Consider the following 27,106-nt stretch of genomic DNA (forward strand, 5'->3'; position numbering starts at 1 on the left):
TATGCCTTGGTTTTCAAAATCTATTGAAATTAGTTTAGCATTAAAGCTTATTGAAAACTGTTCGAATCGATATAAAGTTTGTAAAAAATTGGAATTTGGTAGAGGAAGTTATGATCATTTAAAGTTGGTGTTAAAAATCTGAAATTTTCCAAAGTTGCAGAATTTCATTACTTCTGATATGTGCGGGTGCACACGTCCTATTCCTCAAAAATTTATTTGTTTTCAACTATTTTACCTTTTCAACAAGGTTGTAAACTTCTATAACAACATTTTAAGACGTTTGGGCCTAGTTTTGAGTATTAGAACATGGGATATAAATTAAGGGCTCTAGTACATGATTTTAAGGTAAATTAGAAAATGGAGGCCTAGGTTTCTGGTGTGCTGAGAATGGTTTGACGTTAGGTGAAGGATGATTGGTATATGAGATGAGGAATGATAGGCTTTTGGTATTTGGAAACTGAGTTATAAAGGGACAGTGGTTGAGATGAGTCGGGGACTCGGATTGAAGTGATGGATCTATGTATGCTGAAAATACTTTTGAAAACCATTGAAATAATATTTTTACATGATATTTTGAGACGCCATGCGCCTGGCAGGGACGGTGGTTAATCCCGCCTGTCGATGTAGCGGCGGCGGCGTAAGGACGGTGGTTAATCCCGCTTACGTTGAGATGTGAGGTCTGAGGCAAGAATATCCCGCTCGCATCCCTTCGGATCTATAGGGCGAGCAGGCGCCGGTACCTGGACAGTGATCCGGGCACTATATCTCGGGGTCCCCAGATGAGAAATCCGAAGGGCAACGTCTCCATGGAGATGTGTCGGGTTGGCAGTTGAACCGACAATGTGATATCACAGCCAGTAGGGCAGGCATTCATAATATGCATTTCCTATCTGCTTGTATGCTTTGTCTACTTGTAATGGTTTGCCTAATTGAATAACATGATTACTTGCTATCTGAATTATTTGCCATATATGCTACTACTTGTGCTTTACTTGCTTTGAACATTATCTGTGTTTTCTGCTGGGATTGAGGAGGTTCGGAAGGCGATGGCGATGGGATCGCATGGAGGATCGGTTGGTGAAGGCTGTGGGACAGCGGCGTTTGGTTAGAATAGAAATCCCTAAAGATAGATAACCTGGTTTATTTAAGTCAAGTTGGTATATTATGCTTAAATGTTTTAGAATACTTTAAGTTGAATCTTGTGATTGATATGAAGCTTAGGATTGCCTTTGGCGTCCCGGGGTCTTATATCCTATATCACTGGGAACTGTTATCATACTGAGAACCGCCGGTTCTCATACCATATTGTTGTTGTGTTTTTCAGATGCAGGTCGCAACCCACCTCGGTGAGTTGCTTTGGTTGGTGACAGGAGCGGAGAATATTGGATCATTTTGGAGTTATTTTTGGTTTATTTTGTTTATACATCTCTCCTTTTGTATTTTGTTTTGCCTAGAGGCATGTATTTGAGAGAACAAAACTTGTATAAGCTGTTTTCACTGTATGGTTTTGTATATTAGTATATGGCTAGCCGCTTAAACTCCGCGAGTCGTGACTAGTTCCCTATGATATTATATACTTATCTTTTGTTATATCTTCTCTGTTTCTTATGCCTTAAGCTAGTAGCTCCGTTAGTACGTTTGTGCTTCGAAATTCTGTTTTTGAGCTATATCTTTCATCGGACTTCTAGATTATACTATTCTTTCTATATATATGTATGAGTTTAGAACTGTCGTAATCTCTGATTGACCTTGGCTTTACGACGCGAGGTAAGGCTTAGACTAATTAGGGTGTTACAACTTGGGCTTGAGTCAGGCGACCGGGGAATTGGGTGTGGTGGTTTCGCGCCAGGTCGACGGTAGGAGGGTGGTCGGCAGTCATAGAGGCGGCTGTTCTGGGGTTGTTGAAACTGATAAGGTTGATGACAAGTGACGACGTGATTGGGCTGTTGATTCGGGCGTGAATGCGGACGCACGCTGCGATGATTGGTGCCAAGGCCAAAAATTTATGACCCAGGGTAACTTGGATAGCAACCCAGCTACAGTTGGAGCACGTGGTCAGTTGGAGCAGTCGGGAATTGGGGGAGCGGTAGCTGGTTTGGATGAACAATTTGAGATTGACAGTGATGCTGGCTCTGAAACATCTGCTATCAAAAGAACAGAGAAAATGCAAGAAAAGCAAAAGAATTGGGACTTAGCTGTGGAATCTGGAGCTATGTTATACAATGAGGAAGGGGATATCATGGCAATATTACAGGCACAAAATGAGAAAATAGCACTGAAGAAGAAGCAGGCTAAACACAAAGAGAAAGTTCAATGAAGTCGCCCGAAAATTAAGAAAAAGGTGTGTACCAATTTTTTAAAATGAGTTTTGCATCATGGAATGTTCGGAGGTTGGCGGGGATTGGTAAGTTGAGTATGGTAAAAAAATTTCGAAAAAAATTCAATGTGTATATCCTAGGCTTGATAGAGACAAAAAAAGAGATGATGACTAAATTCGATGTAGTACAACTGTGGGGTAATGATGTAGTAGGGTGGGAGTTTGTGGAAGCGGAAGGAGCGTCGGGAGGCCTGTTGTTGATGTGGGATGCAACGGTGTTTAAATTAAGCAACTGTTATAAAGGGGCTAGGTGGTTATGTGTGGATGGAATGCTGTTAAAGAATAATTTTCGGTGTGCGTTCTGTATAGTATATGGTGAGCATGTTAGGGAGGACAAGCTTGTTGTATGGGAAGAGTTGAGCTTTTTGGCTGGTTTATGTCAAGTTCCTTTCTGTTTTATGGGGGATTTCAATGAGATTGTTCAGGTGGAAGAGATGCAAGGGGCTATTTCGTTGCCGAGGTCTGCAACAGAGTTTAAAGCTTGGATTCACGATATGGAGCTAGTAGACCTAAGTTTAACTGATTGTAGGTTCACTTGGTTCAGAGGCCAGTCATGTAGTCGTATTGATAGAGTACTGGTTAGTTTGGAGTGGTTAGAAGAGTTTCCTGAAACAAGATTAAGAGGAGGTCCAAGAGGATTGTCAGACCATTGTCCTCTGATTATAAATGTCACAAGGTTGGGAGGGGGACCGCGACCCTTTCGGAGTCTGGATTCATGGTTTACTCATGATGGGTTTTTGAGGATGGTGAGAGAGGAGTGAAGGAGCCTAGGGGAAGTTCGATTCTTGGACAATTTAAAGGCTTTGACGGGTCCGTTGGGCAGATGGCATAGAGAGCATTTTGGAGATGTGGATATGAGGATTAATAAGTTTGAAGAGGAGATCAGGAAAGTGGATGACTTGGTGAGCAATGGAGTGTGTGATGGAACTTCGGAAGCGAGAAAAAAGGCACTAGTAAGCTTCTGTAAAAAATGGTATATCAGGAAGGAAGTACATTGGAAGCAGATGTCACGGTCCAAGCATGCTAAGGAGATGGATAAAAACACTAGATACTTCCACAATCTAGCATTGGCTCATAGGAGGAACAATCGGATCGATGCCTTAAGGATCCATGGACGATTAGTGCGGCAATAGTCTCGGATTAAGGTTGCAATAGTTGATTTCTATAAGGAGTTGTATCCTCAGGAGCCATCACCAAATATAGGATTTTGGGAAGGTCTGGTACGGCAAATAACTGAGGAGGAGGCAACAGAGCTGGAGTTGATGCCGAGTGCTGAAGAAATAAAGGCTGCAGTGTGGGATTGTGAGTCAGCAAAAGCACCAGGAAGCGATGGGTATAACATGAATTTTATAAAGAAGTGCTGGGAAGAAGTTGGGAGGAAGTTCATGGAAGCAGTGATGGGGTTCTTCTAATCAGCTGTGTAACCTACGGGTTCGAATGTCACGTGGGTGGCGCTGACTCCGAAATTTGTTGGAGCTACAGAGATAAAAGACCTTCGGCCGATTAGTATGGTGGGTTGTGTCTATAAGGTCATATCTAAGGTGTTGGTTCCGAGGATGCGGAAAGTGATGCCAGGTCTAGTGGGCGAGACTCAGAGTGTATTTGTGCATGGCAGGAAAATTCACAATGGGGCTTTGATAGCTTGTGAAACAGTGCACTGGCTAAAGGCAAGAAAACGGAGCTCAGCGATAATTAAACTGGATTTTCAAAAGACTTATGATAAGGTCAAATAGAGCTTTGTGGATATAGTGCTGCAGAAGATGGGCTTTGGACATCGGTGGCGGGGGTGGATTCAAGAGTGTGTATGTTCTGCATCTATGTCAGTTCTTATAAATGGATCTCCCGCTAAACCTTTCAAAATGGAAAGGGGTCTACAACACCATTTCTGTTTGTCCTGGTTGTCGATGTGCTTCATAGAATGATCGGGGAGGTGGTGAGGAATGGGCGCATATCGCCGCTGTTGGTTGGTCGCGATAACATCGAGTTGTCAAACTTACAGTTTGCGGATGATACTATACTTTTCTACCCTCCGGAGTAAGAGACCATAAGGAATTACAAGCGCCTACTGCGTTGCGTCGAGCTGATGTTTGGTTTGAATATTAACTTTGATAAGTCCAGCTTCATTCCAGTTAATTGTGAACAGCAGTGGACGCGTAAGATGTGTCTCTTACTGGGATGTAAGGAGCAAGCACTCCCTGTCAGTACCTTGGGATCTCTTTGGGAGCAAATCCGAGGCTAGTTAAGACGTGGAAACCAGTGATTGATAAGGTGGAAGCAAAGCTGAGTCTATGGCAAGCAAAAAGCCTAAATAAAGCGGGTAAGCTGATACTCATTAAATCTGTCCTTAATAGCCTGCCTATATACTATCTCAGTTTGTATAAGATGCCAAAGGCAGTAGCAGAGAAGTTGATCTCCTTACAAAGGCAGTTCTTATGGAGTAAAGAGGATGGGAGGGTCGGGATGCCACTAGTGAGATGGAAGGTAGTGATGGCTCCTAAAAAGGCGGGTGGCACTACAACATTTTGGGTCTATGGCCACGGTTTTTTTGGTCACGGTAAAAAACTGTGACCATAGACCCTCTATGGTCACGGTTTTTTAGGGTGACCAAAAAAAAGGCTATGGTCACGGTTTTTTTAGAAAGGGTGACCATAGAGTACCTATGGTCACGGTTTTCTAAAAAAGGGTGGCCTAAAAGGGTCTATGGTCATGGTTTTGAGGGGTGACCTAAATGGATCTGTGGTCACGGTTTTTTACAGTGACCAAAAAGGGTCTATGGTCACGGTTTTTCAAAAAAGGGTGACCTAAAAGGGTCTATGGTCACGGTTTTGGGGGGTGGCCTAAAAGGGTCTATGGTCACGGTTTTGGGGGTAGCCTAAAAGGGTCTATGGTCACGGTTTTGGGGGTGACCTAAAGGGGTCTATGGTCATGGTTTTTTACAGTGACCAAAAAAGAGCTATGGTCACGGTTTTTTAAAAAGGGTGACCTAAAAGGGTCTATGGTCACGGTTTTGGGGGGTGACCTAAAGGGGTCTATGGTCACGGTTTTGGGGGTGGCCTAAAAGAGTCTATGGTCACGGTTTTGGGGGTGACCTAAAGGGGTCTATGGTCACGGTTTTTTACAGTGACAAAAAAGGAGCTATGGTCACGGTTTTCGGGGTGACCTAAAGGGGTCTATGGTCACGGTTTTGGGAGTGGCCTAAAAGAGTCTATGGTCACGGTTTTGGGGGGTGGCCTAAAGGGAGCAAGGTCACGGTTTTTTTTCAGTGACCAAAAAGGGGCTATGGTTACGATTTTTTGGAAGGGTGGCCTAAAAGGATCTATGGTCACGGTTTTGGAGTGACCTAAAGGTGTCTATGGTCACGATTTTTTACAGTGACCAAAAAGGATCTATGGTCACAATTTTTCGGAAGGGTGGCCTAAGAGGGTTTATCGTCACAGTTTTGGGGGTGACCTAAAGGGGTCTATGATCATAGTTTTAATCATTTGAGTTTTAATTAGTTAAGAATTTTATGTATTTTTTATTATTTTAAATATTTTTTTAAAATTAAAAAATTTTAATAATTAAAAATTAGCTAATAATAATTTTATAAATATAAAATTAGGTTGAATACTATTAATAATTTTAAATTAAAAAATGATATAAAACTTACTAAAATGATTGTAAAGAATTGCGCACACGCATTGATCATTGAATTTTAGGGGTTATTTTAAAAACTTACACAACTAAGACGTTATTTTAAAAATAATTTTTTAGATTTTAGATTTTTTATCTTTCTAATATTTTTAAAATTAACTATACAGTATACATTTAAATTTTTACCCATCTAATAATTAAAACGGATAATATAACAAACCTGATGTGTTGCTTAATAAAAGAAGTTGGGTTTAGTAGCTACACGTATGACGTTTTAATTTACCATTCATTCGCATAGAACAAACCCTAAGTAGACGGCGATGGAATCACGCGGATCCTTATTTTTCTGCAAGACCGATTTCTGCAACCCTAACTGGTAATTGCTACTTTTATACCTTATTCGTTTTAAATTATTCATATTCAAGATTCTGATTATGGTTAATGTGCTGCTATTGGTGAGTTTTGGTTGTGAATGAAGCTGAGTTCTTGAGGCGATTGCGGGAGAACATGAAATTTTCTATTTTATTGTTAGGATAACGAAGGTTACGTTTTAAGCTTTTTCTAGTTTTGATTTGCTAAGATTTTCGATGTGGTTTGTTGTGCTTCTCCTTGCTCTGTGTTTTGCGATAGGTTTTGAATAACAACGAAAAAATGAGCTAGTTTCTCTATTTAATTTTTTTGCACCAATTTTAAAAAATAATAATTACAAATCTTGTATTTAACTGAGTTTAGATTGAGAACTATCCTTGATCATTTAGGTTTACACTACTTTAATCTTTGAGTACCAATTATTATTATTGACGAGGTTATATATATATTTTTTCAATTGAGATTTATTTTCTTTTTCAGATTTTTCATTTCAGATTTAATTGAGGATATATAAGTGAACTCTGACAGCATTTTAGATTCTTCATCTAGAATTGATTTATTAATTCCTCTTCAATGTTGGTTGTTTTAGTAAATTAATCTTGCAATGGAGCAAAATGAGAGTTAATGTTTCTGATGCTAACCCCAATGATCAAACTAATCCTTACATTGTGGAAAATTGCACACATTCAATAGTTTTACGGGTGATTATTTGTTATGCTGTTGTATAGAAAAATTTTTAAATCATGTATAGAAAATTCTTGTTCACAGGTCTATTTCATGAGTCTTTACCTCCACAAAGTGACGATGTTTTTGGTTTCTGAAGTCTAATCTGTCCCTTTGAGCTCGTCAGTTTTGCAACATTGACTTGGTAATTTAAAGCTCAACCTTATTCCCCATTATTACACTGCATTATTAGTTAGCACTTAGCACTTAGCACTGCTACTCTATATTATGTATATATCAAGATCATGGGACACTAATGGGAATTATTCTGCCTATTTTAGATGCGAACCCATGTTAATAAAAAAAGTTAACTTAATAAGTGCAAAAAAATGTACATTAATATAGGAACTTAAAATTGGGCATTATTTGGTATTCCCTTTCTGAACTTGATTATTTTGACTTTGTTTTGTGTACATGATAAGTTTTTCGTACTGGTAAAGGCAACAGAAGTTGAGTAGTTGCTGCAGCACCATTTATAACAACTTCAAATGGCATCTCAAAATGAAGGAACTAAGCAGTAAGTTTATCTCGTAATTGCCATATATAATAATTTGATAGCACATTTAACTAGGGTAGTAAGCGGATATATGGTAGCTAGATTGTCACTATAATTGACCTATTAGATCATGTTTAGTAAGTTCAAATATTTGCATTCTTAGGTTTAATCATATTTTGTCAAAAGATTGGATGGATTTACCAAGATTTGAGAACGAGTACATAGTTGGTGTAAATAATTTTTTAGAGTTTGCCTTCTTAATTGGAAAACCGGTTGGAAAAGAAATCCAATATCCGTGTGCAAAGTGTGGAAACACTTATTGGCATGAACGAGAAGACGTACATGAGCATCTTATTTGCTATGGGTTTGTCGAAGGTTATAAACGATGGATTAATCATGGGGAATCAGTAATACCAACAGTTGTAGATAGTGACATGGATGATCGAGGGGGCGTTGATGATATTGACGGGTTGCTGCGTGATGCATTCAGAAATATGACAAATCTTGAAGAGGGGAACAACGGGTTGAATGAAGATGCGAAGAGATTTTATAAGCTGGTAGATGAAGCAGGTCTAGAATTATATCCAAATTGTACTACTGGATTTTCGAGACTATCGTTTATCATTCGTCTTTACCACTTGAAGTGTCTGCATGGTTGGAGTAACACATCTTTTACCTCCCTCTTGGAGTTATTAAAAGAAGCTATACCTGATTTGAACATTCCCACTTCTTTTAATAAAGCTAAGAATATGGTTAAAGACTTGGGTCTTGACTATGAAAAGATTGATGCATGTCCTAATGACTGCATGCTGTATCGAAATGAGTACATAAATGACTCAGTTTGCCATATCTGTGGAGAGTCTCGATATAATCAGACTCCTACTATGGATGGCAACGAAGATGACTTTGCGCTTCCAAATAAAGTTCATAAGGTTGCTGCGAAGACCTTAAGATACTTTCCTTTAATACCAAGGCTTAAAAGGCTTTTTATGTGCCCAAACACAGCAGAGGCGTTGAGGTGGCATGATGAGCAGCGTTTGAAAGACGGTTGCATAAGGCACCCTGCTGATGGCCAAGTATGGAAGAACTTGGACACTCGGTACCCAAACTTTTCAAAAGAACTTCGCAACTTAAGGCTTGGTTTGGCAAGTGATGGTTTTAATCCTTTTCGAACTATGAACGTGTCACATAGCACATGGCCAGTTGTCTTAATGGTGTACAATTTCTCCCCTTGGATGTCCATGAAGTCAGAATACTGCATGCTCTCTTTACTCATACCTGGAACTTGTTCACCAGAAAATAATATTGATATTTTTTTGCAACCATTGATCGAAGAGCTGAGCGAGCTATGGGTGTTAGGGGTAGATACATATGATTCTTTTAAGGGAGAAACTTTTCAAATGCATGCTGCACTTCTTTGGACAATCAATGATTTTTCTGCGTATGCGATGTTGTCCGGTTGGAGTACGAAAGGGAAGCTAGCTTGCCCTTGTTGTAACCATGATACTTCTTTTTGTTACTTGAAACATAGCCAAAAGACAGTTTACATGGACCATAGGAGATTTTTGCCAGTTGATCATGCATGGAGGTCTAACAAGAGATCTTTTAATGGAAAAATAGAATTCAGGGGTCCACCACGAATGTTAACAGGTGAAGAGGTTCTAGATATGCTAAAGTCAGTAGATAATGCCCTTGGGAAGACGCAAAGCAAAAGTAATGGCCAATGGAAAAAAAGATCGATATTTTTTGAGTTACCATATTGGCAGCATTGTATGCTCAGGCACAATCTTGATGTAATGCATATTGAAAAAAATATAGTCGACAGTATAATTGGTACCTTATTGGATATTCCTGGAAAGACAAAGGATCATGCAAAGGCTCGTTATGATCTTAAGGAGATGGGCATTCGAAAGAATCTTCACCCAATAAATACGAAGGATGGCAAAAGAACTAAACTTGCTAAAGCATGCTTCTCCATGACCAAAGGCGAGAAATCCATTTTTTGCGGTGTTTTGAAGAAAACAAAATTGCCTAATGGAAGTGCTTCAAACATTTCTCGTTGTGTACAACAAGAAGAGAGAAAGCTTTACGGTTACAAGACTCATGATGCTCACTTCATGTTGCATTACCTGTTGCAAATACCAATCAAGAGCATTCTTCCAGATCATGTTGCTATTCCTCTAGTTCGCTTGTGTTCCTTTTTTCGTCGGCTATGTCAAAAGAAAATCTCTTTAGAAGAGATTAATGGTTTGGAGTCAGAGATTGTAGAGACTTTGTGCCAATTGGAGAGGATTTTCCCCCTACCTTTTTTGATATAATGGTTCATTTGCCTATTCATTTAGCTAATGAATTAAGGTTAGGTGGTCCCGTCCAATTTCGATGGATGTATCCGATTGAGAGATACATGTGCACACTAAAAGGGTATGTACGTAACAGAAGTCGTCCAGAAGGATCAATTACGGAGGGTTATTAACTTTTTGTTCAAGATATTTGCATGAGGGAGTGAAAACAAGATTCAATAGAGTATCTCGGAATAATGACGAAGGCACTTCAACCAAAGAGCCTGATTCAAACTTGTTCATAAACAAGGGAAGTCCATTGGGTGGAAAAAAAGGGCAACTAATTATTTTGGACGAGAAGTCACTCCTTCAAGCTAATGCATATGTATTGAACAATTGCATTAACGTGGAGCCTTACATGAGGTAAATTTGCACTTCTCATTAGTTCTATTCCTTAGACTAATTTTGGTAGTATTACATAATAATATACATCCCTTGTAGAGAACATGGTGACCAACAAAAGCAAGACAAGCGGAAGCGAAAGTGGAACGTTGTTAAAGATCAGAATGAAGACTTTATAGACTGGTTTACAAGACGTGCCATGAAGGATGATGTTCCCAGTTGGATACGGCAGTTGTCTAAGGGTCCAAATAAAGTTGCAAAATCATTTTCTGCTTATGTCGTCAATGGGTACAGATTTTATACTAAGCGGCGAGAAGTGATGCGAAAAACGCAAAACAGTGATGTCACTGTGGTAGCTGAAACTACAAGCTTTGCAAGTGTCAAGGACAAAAAACCAATCAAGGCCAATATAAGATATTATGGTAGAATCATGGATATTATCGAGTTAGACTATTATAGCCAATTTAAAGTTGTGTTATTTAAGTGTGAGTGGTTTATGGCTGAGGAAGATGATTATGGTCTGACATACGTTCATTTCAACAAAAGATGTTACCAAGCCGAACCATTTGTGTTGGCAAGCCAAGCACACCAGTGCTTTTATGTGAAAGATCCATATATTCTCCAGAAGCATTATGTGATGAAAACGGTTTCAAGAGACTTGTTTAACATTGGTGTCCAATTACAGTTTGACCCAAATATAAGAGAGCCATATGAATCGGCGAATAGTCCGATACCCTTGAGTGATATTGGCGAGGTAGACTTGGTTAGACAGGGTGTGTGACCCACTATTGTTGATGTGACACCGAACAAGATCAAACCTAACCACAAAAAAATAGAGTATGATGATTTTGACAGTGAAGCTGAAATAGAGGTTGTACAAAAATTGTCCATGATGCTTTATTTGTTCATGATGCTTTATATATGGCTGGCATATGATTTATTTGTACAAAAATTGATGACAGTAGTGGGCCATAGCCCTCTTAAAATATGTGGCTGCCATATGATTTATTTGTCCATCAAGCTTTATTTGTTCATGCTTTATTTGTTCATGAAATCTCAATGTTTGTTTACTTTATTATGTGGCTGCCATATGATTATGCATATGCCCATTTCTTTATTAGTTTTGATGCTTTATTTTTTTCTCTTCATGCAATTGAATTATGTTGATGCTTTATTTGTTCATGATGCTTTATATGTGGCTGCTATATGATTTATTTTTACAAAAATTGATGACAGTAATGGGCCATAGCCCTCTTAAAATATGTGGCTACCATATGACTTATGCATATGCCCATTTCTTTATTAGTTTCAATGCTTTATTTGACTTTCTTTTATACAGGATGAACAATGAAGGAAATTCCAAAATAAAAAGGTTAAGGACCTTATCACAAATAGAGTCACAAAGAAGTCCCTTGAAGATGAGGAGTCCAGTAAAAAATTTAGGAAAAATACAATTCACGAGTGCTTACGCGTTGCTAAAATAATTTCAAATCAAAAGGGAACATGTTTTAGCTGCATGTGGGGATAGTAGTAAACATGAGACAATGAAAAAGGGCAAGATGCCAAAAAGAATCTGACAAGAGTTGATGATGAAGGTCAAAGCAAAATGGAAACCAAGAAGATAACAAACATGAAAGACCGTGAGGATCAAATCAAGATGCCAACAAAGAACTGCAATGAAGAAAATCATCTAGTTAAGATGAAAGCCAATGAAATTGAGGGTCAAAGTGGGAAGAAGCCGTCTAGGAAGAAGGTGCCAATGAAGAAATCAAAGGTGGAAGATAATAAAACCAAGATGAATACCAATGATGCTGATGGTCAAAGCAAGAAGCTAACCAATAAGAAGATGCTGATGATGAAATCGAATGAAGAAGATGCCAACGAAGAAGAACATAAGATTGAGTCTCTTATCCCAGCTATGACTTTGGATGAATTCTTCGAAAAATATGGGATATCGTTGGATGAAAATGATAAAGAATATGAATATGATTATGATGATCACAATCCAAGTGTTGGTGATAGTAGTGACAGTCAACTCGGTAATGCCTTTATCCTTTTTTTTCAATAGCAAATAGTGAAAGACATCAACCTAACTCTTGTATTTAGTTGATTACTTTTTTATTTACTTTATTAGTATTTTTGTTAATATTCTCTAGTAATGACATTGGAAATAGGTACCAAAAAGAAAAAAGTTCGTGGTCCCACCCAACTCAAGCATATTCATGCTATGGAGACACAGATAGAGTTAACATGGTGCAACGGCAGACCTATAGGCCCAACAAAGACACAGGTTCAATTGTTTAGTCGATTCTTAGGTACACTTGCAAGAAACTCTAATTTGGTCACGTTATTATATACTAGTTGGCAAGCTGTGTCAAGTGAGACTAAAACTTCAATGTTGGATTATGCAAAGGTAACTAGACCATTCTCCTTTCTAAATTGTTTACAATTAGGCATAGCATTGTATGGTAAAATAACATAATTCACTGTTTATTCATAGTCTAAATATAAAATTCCAAGTGATGCTGAGCCTTGGGTGATAGACACCATTGGAGAGTCATGGAAGCAATTTAAGAAACGCATAAAAAAATATCACTATACACCGTACAACTCATTTAGAGAGATGATGAAAAATCGTCCAATTACCGTACCTGAACTGCATTTTAGAAAATTAGTTCAATTTTGGAGTCTTGATATCATCAAAGTAAGTTATTTTCACAACTTTCTTGGCTTTATTAATGGTATCGTGTATTTAACTAACTTTATGTATTTTTACATTGCAACAATATGTAGGTTATTTCTGACAAAAATCGTGAAAACAGATCCAAACAAAAATGGAATCATCGAATGGGTCCAGTTAGTTTTGAATTAGTACGCGCTGAATTGGTATTATATTTGTGCTTCGCATTTAAGTATCTTTGCATCTTTCATGTCATCTGTGTTGACTTCGAGTAATATTGATGGTTTCTTTGTAGCGTGCAAAAAAAGAGGGCAATGAAGATCCATCACAGTCTGAGATGTTTGTTGTAACTCGTACTAACAAGAAAGGAGAGACTGATTCGGGAACACAAGAGACGATTGTGAGTTGATTAGTTTCGTAGAAATGTGTAAATCATTTTTTATTTTTCAGCATATGCGCACATGAACTTATTTCAATTTTCCTTCTGTGTAATAGGATCATCTTCAAAATTTGAAGCAAGCTGGATACAGTGATGATGAAGCGCTTCAAACGGTTTTTGGAAAGGAGAAACATGGTAGAGTTCGTTTCTATGGTCGATCAGTCACAAAATCCTCTCTTAAAAAGGATAAGCAAATCCGACAAATGCAACAACAACATGCTGAAGTGGTTTCAACTATGGAGAAAAATCAAAATAATTTGACTTCCAAGTTGGATGGTTTAACAAGCTTGATCAAAATGGTGTTGCAACAAGTTAATCCTGGTATGAGTGCGGAACAAGTGCAAGTAATGATAGAAGCTGCCCAACAATCTCCGCCTGATGCAAGTAGTGCACCAAATGATGCGAGGCGAAGCATTCCTCCTTCATTGGGATCGAATCATGTGTCAAAAGATATGGAAGTAAGTATTGTCAAAATTAGTAGTTAAATTAATAGTGGCTGATTGCTAAATAGTGTCTGATTGCTGTTGATGTTAATTTTATTGTTAATTTTATTGGCTAATTGGCTCCATGAGTACGTATTGAATAGAAGGGTAAGAAACTAATTACGAAGTAAGATGCATAACCTACCATTGTTTCTCTTCAGAAGGTATAGAAAAATAGATAAAGCAATAATAATACATGAAAATGAAGGGGTAGCAATCAGCATTGAATTAGTACTCAATAATATATAGCAATCATCATTATTATTATTATTTTAAAATTTACTTTGTCTATTGATTTCACACTCAATCTGGTTTTTCTGTTTCGCTGGTGTTGATTACTTGATTTGTTTTATGGGTTGGAAGCTAATAATAGTATTTCGGTATTACCTTGTTTTTTAAACTTCTATTTTGGTTGTGGTTGTTTCTTTGTGCTGGATTTTTTTAAGTTTTAAGCGACTTTAACAAGGGAGTTGAAGTTCCACTCAAAGATAGATTAAAAACATATAAACATTACCAAATGGCTCAAAACCACATGCAAATACTCCTTGTTATTTAGTGGTTGAAAATTTCATTTTGATTGACTTACTTAACTTGTGCTCCATATTCATTACTCAACTGCACTGCATGCATCATCAAAAATATTTTTGTTCTGTTCTAACTTCTTTATTTCTTTTGCTAGCAGGAGGATATGATGTGAAGAAAATATGTTCTATACAAATATAAGATGGGATGGGTCTTATAATAATTTTGGTTATCTAAATGTATTATTTTGATGTGTTCTTTACATTTTGATAAGAGACTTTATTCGATAATACATGTAATGGATAAATTACACCTTATTTTGATTAGTGTTGTAATGAATATCTACTTTTTAATGAAACTTTTATGATTTACATTTATTGAATTTCTCATTCTTAGATTTATTTTGTGATTATCATCATTTTGGAATGTGATTATGCTTTAAAAAAATTCATAAAATAAAACAGGTTACCATAGATAAGTTATGGCCACGGTTTTAAGGAGTGGTGACCATAAATAAGCTATGGCCACGGTGAAAACAGTGACTATAGATAAGGTTACCGTGACCATAGATAAGGCTATGGTCACGGTTTCAAGAAGGGTGACCATAGGGGCTATGGTCACGGTTTTCAGGTGGGGTGACCATAGAGGCTATGGTCACGGCCAAAACTGTGACCATAGATAAGGCTATGGTCACGATTTTGGGAAGGGGTGACCATAGAGGCTATGGTCACGGTCAAAATAGTGACCATAGATATGGCTATGGTCACGGTTTTAGGTGGAGTGACCATAGAGGCTATGGTCACAGCCAAAACCGTGACCATATATAAGGCTATGGTCACGGTCAAAACAGTGACCATAGATATGGCTATGGTCACGGTTTTAGGTGGAGTGACCATAGAGGCTATGGTCACAGCCAAAACCGTGACCATAGATAAGGCTATGGTCACGGCCAAAACTGTGACCATAGATAAGGCTACGGTCACGGTAAAAAAACGTGGCCTAAAGTGCCAAAATTTGAACATTACAACCGTGACCATAGATAAAAAAACCGTGACCATAGGTCTATTGCCACGAGAGAATAGGCCACGGCGAAAAAACCGTGACCATAGGTCAAAAACCGTGACCATAGACCTATGGTCACCCTTTTCACTAGCTATGGTCACAGTTTTTCACCGTGACCATAGATCTTTTTTTTGTAGTGTGGGTTGGGAGTAGGCGATACAGTGGTTCGGAATACAGCTCTTCTGTTTAAATGGTGGTGGCGATTTTCGAAAGAGGAATGCCCCTTATGGAAAAAAGTAGTGTATTCTTGTAATAACTTGAATCCTTCTGAGATGCTGCGGGGTCAACCTATTCCCCTGAGAGGGGGCCCGTGGAAGGATATTAGTCAGCTTCAAATCAGAGAGCCACAAGTCAGGGAAAAGATGATTAGCGGCTTATCAATGGATGTAGGGAACGGCAGAACAGTCCGGTTTTGGGAGGATGCTTGGATAACTGGTGGCGTCTTGAAAGAACTGTTTCCAAGACTTTTCTCGGTCTCAAACCTTAAAGGATCTTTTATAGGGGACTGTGGATTTTGGGATGGGTTAGAGTGGATATGGAGCTTCCAGTGGAGCCGGGAGTTGTTTCAATGGGAGTTAGAACTTTTGAACTAACTTCACGTCATCTTACGTTCAGTTAAGCTAACAACTGAGAGAGAGGATCGGGTGGTTTGGAAATTTGATAGAAGTGGTGTTTATTCTACTAATTCCTTTGTACAGGTGATGCAGGAAGCAGTAATCCCGGAGGAAATAACAAGCTATAGTTTCACAAGTGCTATTTGGAGGGGTTTCGTTCCGCCAAGGGTCGAATTATTTTCTTGGTTTGTTTTGATTGAAAGGGTGAATACTAAGGAAAGATTGTGCAGATTAGGTGTCATAGACCAGCTTGATAATATGTGTGCTTTGTGTTGTAAGTCTGTGGAGTCTGCTTTAAATCTCTTTCTAGGTTGTGAGCTCACTTGGCAGGTGTGGAGTGCTTGGCTATTCGCTCTGGGTAGAGAATGGTCCGTTTCCAGGTACACTGAAGCAACACTTTGAAAGCTGGATGGCTGCTTCACAAAGAAAGTATGAGAGGAAGCAGTGGTTGATTGGTTTCTTTGCTGTAATTTGGGCAATTTGGCTTGAGAGGAATGATAGAGTGTTCCATAATCAAGGCTCAGGTGTAGTGGAAATCATTAACAGGCCCTTTGTGCTATCTGACGAGTGGATTGGTGGTAATACTCTTGGTTGTTGATGGCAATGCCAAAGATGACTAGGGGTTGCTTTAACTCGTGGGGTTGTTAGTGATGTTTTTATTTTTAGTTGTACTTCTATTTTTATTTCTGTTTGCTCCACCAGTGGTGTAGAGCTTTTTTCATTAAAAAAAAAGTCAACTCCTTCGTAATCCGCTACACGGTCTCGCGGAATATGCTTTGGGCCCATCTGTTCATAAACCGCTACAGGGTGTAGCGGTTTATGTGTTTCAGCTTCTCAACGTAATCCACGACAGGGTGTAGCGGATTACGTGTATTCAGGTTCCGCGTTAGGGTGTCGCAAATTACATATAATTGAGTTTGTTGCATTTGCGTCTGATTTTTCATAATGTCGTATTTGCGTAATACTTTCTCTTATTCATTTTATTTATTTAAATTACCCGAACAATTATATTGTTTTTTAAATTTAAAAATTATTCACGAGTATGTCTAGAAATTCTAATCAAATATTAGAATCTTTTAACGACTCGTTTGGAAAGTTTTAAAAGTAATTTTTTTGAGTTTTTAACTTATAAAAAGTAGTAATATTAATGTATGGTACAATTTTCAAAATCAAGTTGCAGTTTTCTAAGAAACTATTTATGAGCTTATAGAAAAGTTAAAAAAAAATGACTTCTCTCATAATAAAATTTTTTTTATCATTTTTCTCTTAAAATAAGTACTTTTAGAACTAGAAAATCAAATTAAAAATAACTTATTTATAAATTATTTTTAATATAATCATTTATTATTTAAACTATTTTTTTAAAAGTAGTTTAATTAAGCTGTTTACCCAAACTGAACCTAATTATGATGTCCAATTTAAATTAATTATAAATAAAACAAGAAAGTTAATTCTAAAACTAATACCAATCGATATAATAACAGCGAGTTTGTTTGATATCCTAAAAATATATTCTCAAGCAAGTAAGCAAGTCATACTTGACATTATTGCTTTTATTTGAATTGGGAAATAGAATGCATTAAATAATATAATTGATAACTTTGCAATGTTTTTCAAATGACTTATTTTTATACTCAATTAAAATTTAAAATATGAATTAATTTATTACTTATTGAGTTTTGATATATTCAAAATAATTGAATAAAGAAAAATAATTATATAATTTCTTATCTTACGTTTAACACTAAGATTATAACAATTTCGTCAATAACTTAGTAGGATACAAAAATTCTGGATTTAGAGCACAGAATAATGAATTAATGATATTTGGTTGAAACAGTCGATGTGTGATAGTTATTTTGCGTGAATAATAATAATAATAATAATAATAATAATAATAATAATAATAATAATAATAATAATAATAAAATCAAAAGTTGGTTAATCAAGTTTTAACCTTTTTACTTTTTCATAATTTCAAAATATTTAAATAATATATAAAATATCTTCTCAAAATCAAAACTTTTTTAAAGAACACAACTCTATCTCTATTTTAATTTTGCATAATGAAATAGTGGAAGTTGCGCTAGGTTATTAAAATTCAAATTTTGATTAAAAAATAAAATAAAAAAATAAAAAAAAATCTCTATATTATTATTTAAATTATATTTTCATAGAGTAATATATATATAGAATTCTATTAAAATTTTTATCTATTTTTAGTGTCATATCTTATCGAGCATTGAGTAAATATTTTTTCATATATTATAATAAGAATTTGTTTACTAAAATTCATTAGAATCAAAATTTTACTATGTAATATAGATGTAAAGCTTTATTTGCTCACATTATTTATTTATTTATTTAATTTATATCAATTACATTGAAAAGTTTAATTTAATTACATGACTTTCTAATTCCATATACCACAGTATATCCTTTTTGTATTTTAATGTAATCTCAAGACTATATTTTATTTAATTTTATTTTTTTATATATAATCTTAAATCTCTTTCTAATTATTAAACTATTCTTCCACCTTAATGTATGACAACAATAAATAAATCTCGTGACCCACAAATTCAGCCCAACAGAATACATAAATTCAGTAATAATTTTATTCTTTATTATTTTATCTTAACTTATCTTTAATTGTTCTTATCTTATCTTTATTTATGTTTATCTTTCTTAGGCCTATACTTTATATATATTTAGTTTTACCTTCACAATTCAAAACAACTCAATTCAATCAATTAAGAAATACAAAGTATAATATTCTTCCTCTCTTCTTTTCTTATTCTTTTACAATTTTATCATGGTATCAGAGCCTTGGTATCCTCCTTGAAGAGGATACATAAGCTATCATCTTTCCGGTGAAAAATTACCCTACTTCTTTTTCAACCTCTTCCCACGATGAATAATCAATCTTTTAATTTAGCTCAGAATCCAACCAATCTCTATTACGTCCATCCAAGTAAAAAATCCAATATCAGTTTTGGTTACACCTATTCTAACAGGAAATAATTATCATTCATGGAATAGTTACTATGGCCTGTTTGCGCCTTCTTCTGGCAGTTTTATCTGCACCTTCTTCTGGGAGTTTTGTCTGCATTCTGTTTTAGCAGTCATGTCTGCATTCTATTTCAGCAGTTCAATCTGCATCTATTTTAGCAGTTCCATCTGCACTCTTATTGCGCTCCACGCGCCCTCTTTTTTTATCGCACTCTACGCGCTCTTTGAAGACCACTCTTATTGTGCTCTACGCGCTTTTTTTTTTTAAGATCGCTGCTCAAGTACAACATCTCCTTTTATATTTTTGCCGTCGACAGCTGTAGTTTCGCCGCACGTATCTCCCTCTGCGTCACCACGTCAGACGCATCTTCCTCAACAATTTCATCGAAACTTATCCAAACTGTGGATTATTGACATCTTCCATCCACCAGCTTGTGGGGGCGTATTAGACTACTCTCCCACCTTAGCGCATGATAACAATAAAGAAGTCTCGTGGCCCACAAATTCAGCCCAACAGAATACATAAATTCAGTTACAATTTTAGTCTTTATTATTTTATCTTATCTTATCTTTAGTTGTTTTTATCTTATCTTTATTTGCTTTTATCTTTCTTAGACCAATACTCTATATATATTTAGTTTTACTTTCACAATTCAAAACAATTTAACTCAATCAATCAAGAAATACAAAGTATAATATTCTTCCTCTCTTCTTTTCTTATTCTTTCACAATTTTATGAGAGGGCGCGTATGGCGCAATAAGAGTGGTCTTCAAAGGGCGCGTAGAGCGCGATAAAAAAAAGAGGGCGCGTGGAGCGCAATAAGAGTGCAGATGGAACTGCTAAAACAGATGCAGATTGAACTGCTGAAACAGAATGCAGACATGACTGCTGAAACAACATGCAGACGCAACTCCCGGAAGAAGGCGCAGACAGGCCATAGTAACTATTTCATGAATGATAGTTGTTTCCTGTTAGAACAGGTGTAACCAAGACTGATGCTGGATTTTTACTTGGATGGACGTATTAGAGATTGGTTGGATTCTGAGCTAAATTAAAAGATTGATTATTCATCGTGGGAGGAGGTTGAAAAAGAAGTAGGGTAATTTTTCACCGGAAAGATGATAGTTTATGTATCCTCTTCAAGGAGGATACCAAGACTCTGATACCATGATAAAATTGTGAAAGAGTAAGAAAAGAATAGAGGAATAATATTATACTTTATATTTCTTGATTGATTGAATTGAATTGAATCATATATTGTGTTATGAAGGTAAACTAAATATATATAGAGCATTGGTCTAAGAAAAATAAGAACAACTAAAGATAAGATAAAATAAAATAATAAAGACTAAAATTATAACTGAATTTATGTATTCTATTGGTCTTTATATCTTCCAAGTTTAAGATGCCCATATCTTGCAGGCTGGGCCAGAAGTGTGCAACTCCACTTGGTTGTCTATGTAGTATATATGATTTGCCTTTCAATATGGGGAATTGTGAGGAAACATTTGAACAGAGAAATTATATCCAATCATTACTGCATAATCCTCTAAACTATACATTCTTGACCATTCCTTTGAATTCTTGTTCAACTTGAACACATCAAATTTATTGCAGACGTGTAGCATTTTCATAACCCAAGAATCATGTTTAACTATCATTAACAAATTGCCTTCAACACAACCAATCACATACTTGTTCATGCTGTAATTATAGTACATGACCAATTTGGCAGGAGGCGGGACTTCACATATTCCTCCAATGGAGGACAGTAGCGGCACGAATTGAGGCGGGGGGTTCTTCCCTAATTCGTCCATAATGACCTTCTTATCAAACTCATACAGATTAAAGTCTACAGCGTATATCTTGTCTTGGAAAAATATGATATCTTGAAAGAATGGCGATATCTTTTCTATTGGAATATGTGTCCATCTCCTGTCATTCAGCTTACAAACGGCCAACTTGCTGCACTCTTCATATATAGCCACTGCCATAAAATCGTCATTGTCAGGAGGGGAGGATATCACAATCTTCCAAATCTCATACTTATGAAAACTAATGGCGTCAATAGTATATATCCAACCGTCACTAAGTTCCATAAGAACATATTCATCCCCGTGCCAGTTAGGGTGATAACGAACCACATCTGAAAAAGTTGAAATTGGAGGAAGGTCAAGATGAGATTTAGCAAAAGGATTCAACATTCGTATTGCTCTCTCGGATATCACAACAGTAATCAACCATCCATAGCCACAACCATAAATTAAGTTGTCTTTAATATCAAAATCGGGCAACATAACGTGGTAGATCTGCTCCTTTTCAAGAATATGGCTCAAAGAAGAGTCGTGAGTAATGCCAGGTAACAACAGCTACGGATTTCTTTTATTTGGAATGCTTGAAAGTTTAGAGTTCTATTCCTTACAAATCAATCGAAGTTGAATGTAATCATGGTAGGAATACAGATGCTCTGTGATTTGATACAGAAGATCAGGATGAAGGTTCGACCATCGATCAATTTCGGCCATATAAGTCACAAGAGGAAATTCAAACATAAAAAGAAAAGAATGAGGCTAACCCTAAACTTTGAGCTGATTATATATAGTATTTAAATATCTTTGATCGATTTTTAACATTTTATTTTGGTAGATATTTAAATACCATGGCTCTGATACCATGTTTTTTTTCAATCCCCTCCCACAATGAATAACCAATCCTTATTATATGCGCTAAGGTGGAAGAGTAGTTTAATAGTAATTATAATTTCTTTACGATTTTCATATTTCAAAGGTGAAACTACACTTTGTTACCAAAAGATCATATATATTAATTAAAGTGGTCAGTCACGTATCTTTTTTCTCTAAATAAATTTTTTCAATATATATTAATTTTTCAACGGCCTTTTCAATATTTTTTTTGAGTCTATAACCATGATAAATACTATAGAGTATGATAATTATTTATTTCTTAATTTAAAAACGTGTTGCAATTGATAAAATAGTTTCACATGAATTTTAAAGATTTTTAAAAATTCGTCATTTCACTTGATTATTAACTCTAATAGAAACATAAATAAAAATTAAAATAATTATCTAACTAATTTTAGTGTTTAACATTATTTCTAACTTTTCTTAATTAACTAATAAAGGTAAAAAATAATGTTAGTTATTGCTTCACTTCTAATAAGATCATAAATTAATAAGAATAATCAGTGAAAATAAATATATATTGAATACTTACCCATAAGTATTCTATAATGAATCACTATTAGTGTATATATGGTGAATAACAAGTACTTTAAATTTTTATCGACTACTTATTCATAAGAGTAAAGTATCGTTTTTGTCCCCAACGTTTGGGGTAAATTCTATTTGTGTCCCTAACGTTTAAATCGTCCTATTTGTATCCCTAACGTTTGTAAAAGTGATTCAATGTTATCCTGCCGTCAATTACACATCATGAGCGCTTTAGTTTGAGTTTTAAAAATCTCTTCTTGAAGTTAGAATACAAATATCTGGGATAAAATCGATGATCTACTCTGAAAAATAGCTCATCAAATGTTGAAACTAATTCCTACAACATTTACATAATTCACTTTTCTAGGGACATAATTAAATCTAAACACAAATAGTGGGTATAATATTAAAATCAAACACATTCAAGTAAGACCTAATTGAGAATGAATACATCCAAATAAGAATAATTGAAAAATATAATCTAATTTATTAGTATAATTGATAGTAAGATAACATTGAATCACTTTTATAAACGTTAAGGATACAAATAGGACGGTTTAAACGTTAGGGACACAAATAAGACTTACCCCAAACGTTGGGGACAAAAATAATACTTTACTCTATTCATAAAAAAAAGATGATCAATATATTAATAGTAATAAATTTATAAAATAAATATTACAAAAATAATTTTATTTTATTAAAATGAAATAAGGTAATGAGAGTTAAATACGCAATTTCAAACTTATATGAGTTATTTAAAACTAAACTATTAAACTATACACAAAGATAACAATTGTTTAACAATTACTATATACAATAATGGAGATTCATTAAAAAAAATTCAAGTTGTTAATAAAATTAGGTATTATTTCAATTGTAGATACATTTTTAGCATGTGATATAATATGATATTTATTTGACTTTATAACATCTAAAAAGAAGAACCACCTGTGACTAGACTTTGATTTTCGTTTGAAGAATCATCAATTCATAGTTTACATTAAGAGAGTATTGTTGAAAAGATAATATCACAAATTTATGTTTTTGGGTCAAATGATAGGTCATATCCTCATACTTAACAATTGACTTATGTCAAGTTTGTTTGAAAAGAAAATATTTTATAATTAAAAGTTAAGATTGACCATGTACTTAAAAGTAGTGACGAGTTTATATTTAAAATTATTTTTAATATTTAATAATTTAAATTTAAAATCTTAATAATATGTACTCTGTATCTATTTTATTTAGTTTGTTGATACTAAAAAAATATTTAGATTATTTTTAGCTACTATAATTTAGTGTTATACAAATTATAAAATTATTATTGTAAGACCCAAGACTTTTTAAAAGTCTTATTTTAAACTAATCTCAAATTATATATTTATTTATAGTTTTAATTTTATAAATTATTTTTATTGAAAATAATTAAAAGCAATTAATTAGATTTGAAATAAATGAAAAATTTTTATTCAAATTCTATACTTATGCATTATTTTTCTATTTTTGATTTAAAGTTCTAAAAATTTAAAAATAATGAGGTTTGGCTATTGAAATTAGAATTTTATCTAATTTTATAATTATTGAATAATTTTCTATATTTAAATTATAAAGTTGATAGTTATGAAATAATAAAAATTTTATATGATTTGATTTTAGATAATTTATATTTATATCATTTAATACTTTAAGTTTAAAGATAAAGAAAATTAATTATATTACCATATATTTTTAATTAAAAAAATTTATTAAGAATTAATTAGTATTTTTATACCATAAATAATATTTTAAAATAATTTTAAAAATTATATTAATTTTTTAATTAATACTCTATACTCCAATTTTATTAAAATTATTTTACTCAAATTAAACCCAAAATTCCCAATTCAATGCACAAAACCTAACCCTAATTAAACCAATTTTTCCCTTACCAAATGAAACCTAGCTGTTGCCTTTACTTCCCGCAGCCACCAAAATCCTTTTTGTTTCCCAAACCCACGCAGCTTCATGGAACAGAGAAAGAGAAAGGAAAGCGAGTGGGGGTTGCGACGGAGAGGGGGATCCGAGAGAGAGGAAGAGAGCGCCGGGGGAGGAGCTATCCGCGCCACCCCACAGCCGCCATCGCCGTTGGTCCGCTGTAGAACCGCCATCAAGAAATAGAACCGCGCGAGGAGAAGGAGGCACAGCCGTCGCGCCACCGTCGCTGTCTTCATCGCGTGTGGAGTCGTCGTCGCTGACAAGCCCAGCCACCGCCTAGTTGTGTCGCCGTCATGAAGACCTCGCCGACGTCTTCCCGTTCGCAAATCGTCACCGTCTTTGGAGCAGAAAGCGAGAGAAAGAGATCTCGCGGTGGAGGGAATGGGGAGGCGCCGCCGTGCAGCGCGAAGCTACCGCCGCCGTCGCGTGCTTCGTCACCGCTACTGCTGGGAGCTGCGCCGCCGTGACCGAGCTTCTGCCGCTCGAAACCCGCTGCCGTCGCCGGAAAAAGCACTGCCGGTAAGGTTTTAAGTTTTGGGTTTTGCTTCTCTTGAGATTCGGGAAGCTTTTTTGTCGTTGCATGTTAGTTTCAATTGTCGTCGCCAAAGTCTGGTCGCCGCTGCTGCTTGAGGTGGCTGCCGGGGCTGCCGCCAAAACAGTTCAGAGATCGCTACTGCTCTGGTTTCTTTTACAGTAAGTGTTTATGTTTCGAAAAATCCTTACGTTAGTATTCTGTTATGTTTGGTTATAAATTCTGAGGTTCCGGTAACGCAGGGTCGTGTTCTGAGCGTTGCATATCGCTTTTAAATTGCTGTGAGTGCTGCGAACGTGATTAGGGACTGAGTTTGCGGTTGCTGTTGGTTTCGGGTTGAGCTAAAAGGTTTCGTTAACGCGTTTTGGGTTATGGCTTCGATGAGTCGAGGTAGGGACTTTTTATAAAAACTAATTTGTTTTAAATTGGAATTGTTATAAATAGATATGACTTGCTAAATGTATTTCTAGTGATTATGTAAGTCTTCTGCATTGTCTGATTTGTCTTGGATGAATATGGTTGTCTGCTGAATTAAAATAATAACTGATTTTGTTAATTAGATGGAGGTTTCTGATTGTTTTGATTTGAAATGATTTTTAATATTTGAAAGTTTGAATTTGGTTTTATTGGAAACTGATTTGGTCATTGAACCCATTGGAAAGGGGATGAGGAATGGTTTGGTTGGGACTCGAAAGGGTGGCAAAGTCCAAGTTTTAGGAGAGATGCTGCTGAATTTTCATGAAAATTTAGATTCTATTTTAAAATGTGATTTAGAAAAAGAATGAATTTGAGATGTTTCACTGCTTGGTTTCTAATTTATTAAGAAATAGATGTTTCGAGTTTAATCTGTTTACGAGAGGTTTATGTTAAGATTGATTTAAATATGAAAGAATCTATGTTTTGAAGTTTGATTAAAGGAGTACTTTTGGAAGAGTTTTTAGTGGATTTTAAAAGAAATTGAACTTTGATTAATTAAGTTAGTTTTGCTTTTAAAATACTCTTTAAATTTTGATTTAGCAAGATTAAACAATTCCGGGCATTTGAGAAGGTTACCGATTTAAGAATGAAATGGAATTGATTTGGAACTTAGTATTTTAAACATGTTTTGGTTTTGTTTTAAGTCTCTATCTCTATTGACTTCAAATTAAGTAACTATGATTTTTGTGGATTTCTAAAGAATTTAAGAAATAATGTAGGCTATTCTTCCCTAGAGTCTTGAGTCTTTGCCAAGGTTATTAATTGACAACTCTGTTTTAAAATAGTTTAACGGATAATTTAAAAAGCGAAAGATTTGTGTCTTTTCAAAGAGAATCGATTTTAAAGAAAAGTGGATTATGAACATGGAACAATCGAGATATGAGGATTCTGAATTTTGAAATAGAGATGATTTTTTTTATGGTTTTAAAGAAAAAAAAAAGTGACTTATGGCTTGAAGAATGATTGATTTGATATGAATTGTTAATGAAGTGCGGAAATGATGATGAATAAATGAATATGTGGCTTTTGCACTTCTTTTATCTGAGATACGAGTTTTTCTGGGTAAAGTACCGTGGCTTGTCACCACGTGTTCCAGGTTGAGACTCGATACTTTGTTGACCCTACGACGTAAGGGTGACCGGGCACTTATAAATTCTCGGGAATGGAACCCCCATTGAGCAATTTGATACATATATGAGAAAAAGCTATGCATAGACTCATGGGATGCGCGTCGGGGGACAGTCTAAGGGTTTAGCAAACCGGACTTGTCGGGTTGGCTTGATAACCGACAGATGAGACTCATCAGCCATAGGACAAACATTTATCATATGCATCTATGTGGCATTGTTTGGGTGGGCATATTGTACTTGGTTTGCTTGTGTGAATAATTATGTTTAATTGCTAATTGCTCTACTTGATGTAACTGCTTGATTGTGCTTGAACATTCCTATTTATGTTTGTGACTGAAAATTGGTTGATTTGTGGTAGATTGATTGTTGATTGAGTTGTTTGAGCTATGGCCGTGATTGATTACTTGATGGGCCGAAGGCTGTGAATGATTTGTGTTTTTGGTTTAGAAAGTATGAAAAACTAAATTGGTTTAGCATAGACTTAATGAACCTATGCTTGGAACAGTTTGGTCATTCATGCTATCTAGGAAAAACTTTTTTTAAAAAAAAAGCTTTTGGATTTCTGAGAAATTAATAGCTTTCCCTTTTAAAAAGGATTTCGGATTTCGAATATTAAATCTTTGGTTTTGAAAAGAAGCATAAGGTGGTTATTAATTACTGTACTTT

At 35.5% G+C, this 27,106-nt stretch overlaps 4 protein-coding genes across 13 annotated transcripts; 3 read left to right on the forward strand and 1 right to left on the reverse strand.

Moving 5' to 3' along the window:
* The first annotated feature begins 2,484 nt into the window (after positions 1-2,484).
* On the forward strand, positions 2,485-3,789 carry LOC107607311 (uncharacterized). Its single transcript, XM_016309278.1, has 3 exons — positions 2,485-3,053; positions 3,201-3,498; positions 3,562-3,789. Exons 1-3 carry the CDS (start codon positions 2,485-2,487, stop codon positions 3,787-3,789), a joined length of 1,095 nt encoding a protein of 364 aa, XP_016164764.1.
* Positions 3,790-3,885: 96 nt separating this feature from the next.
* On the forward strand, positions 3,886-11,205 carry LOC107607310 (uncharacterized). Its single transcript, XM_088494732.1, has 5 exons — positions 3,886-4,044; positions 4,127-4,179; positions 4,295-4,411; positions 7,762-9,862; positions 10,350-11,205. The coding sequence occupies exons 1-5, from the start codon at positions 3,886-3,888 to the stop codon at positions 11,058-11,060; spliced, it is 3,141 nt and encodes a 1,046-aa protein (XP_088350858.1). The 3' UTR covers positions 11,061-11,205.
* LOC107609348 (uncharacterized) lies at positions 6,259-14,779 on the forward strand. Of its 10 annotated transcripts, none has more exons than XM_016311277.3 (10): positions 6,259-6,386; positions 7,148-7,247; positions 7,525-7,619; positions 11,619-12,318; positions 12,454-12,692; positions 12,780-12,983; positions 13,073-13,165; positions 13,255-13,359; positions 13,455-13,856; positions 14,560-14,779. In XM_016311277.3, the coding sequence occupies exons 4-10, from the start codon at positions 11,886-11,888 to the stop codon at positions 14,575-14,577; spliced, it is 1,494 nt and encodes a 497-aa protein (XP_016166763.1). In that variant the 5' UTR covers positions 6,259-6,386; positions 7,148-7,247; positions 7,525-7,619; positions 11,619-11,885; the 3' UTR covers positions 14,578-14,779. The 10 variants fall into 10 exon arrangements, with proteins under 10 accessions (XP_016166763.1, XP_016166766.1, XP_088350013.1 ...); XM_016311280.3 differs by having other exon boundaries at positions 14,563-14,779; XM_088493887.1 differs by having other exon boundaries at positions 7,543-7,619; positions 14,563-14,779.
* Positions 14,780-20,572: 5,793 nt separating this feature from the next.
* Positions 20,573-21,388, reverse strand: LOC148552836 (putative F-box protein At5g55150). The gene has a single exon (XM_088494733.1). The coding sequence runs from the start codon at positions 21,386-21,388 to the stop codon at positions 20,573-20,575; it is 816 nt and encodes a 271-aa protein (XP_088350859.1).
* Positions 21,389-27,106: the final 5,718 nt, after the last annotated feature.

Source organism: Arachis ipaensis, chromosome B7 (genome assembly GCF_059453495.1).
Source record: "Arachis ipaensis isolate K30076 ecotype BB chromosome B7, ASM5945349v1, whole genome shotgun sequence".
In the NCBI taxonomy this organism is placed as follows: domain Eukaryota; kingdom Viridiplantae; phylum Streptophyta; class Magnoliopsida; order Fabales; family Fabaceae; genus Arachis; species Arachis ipaensis.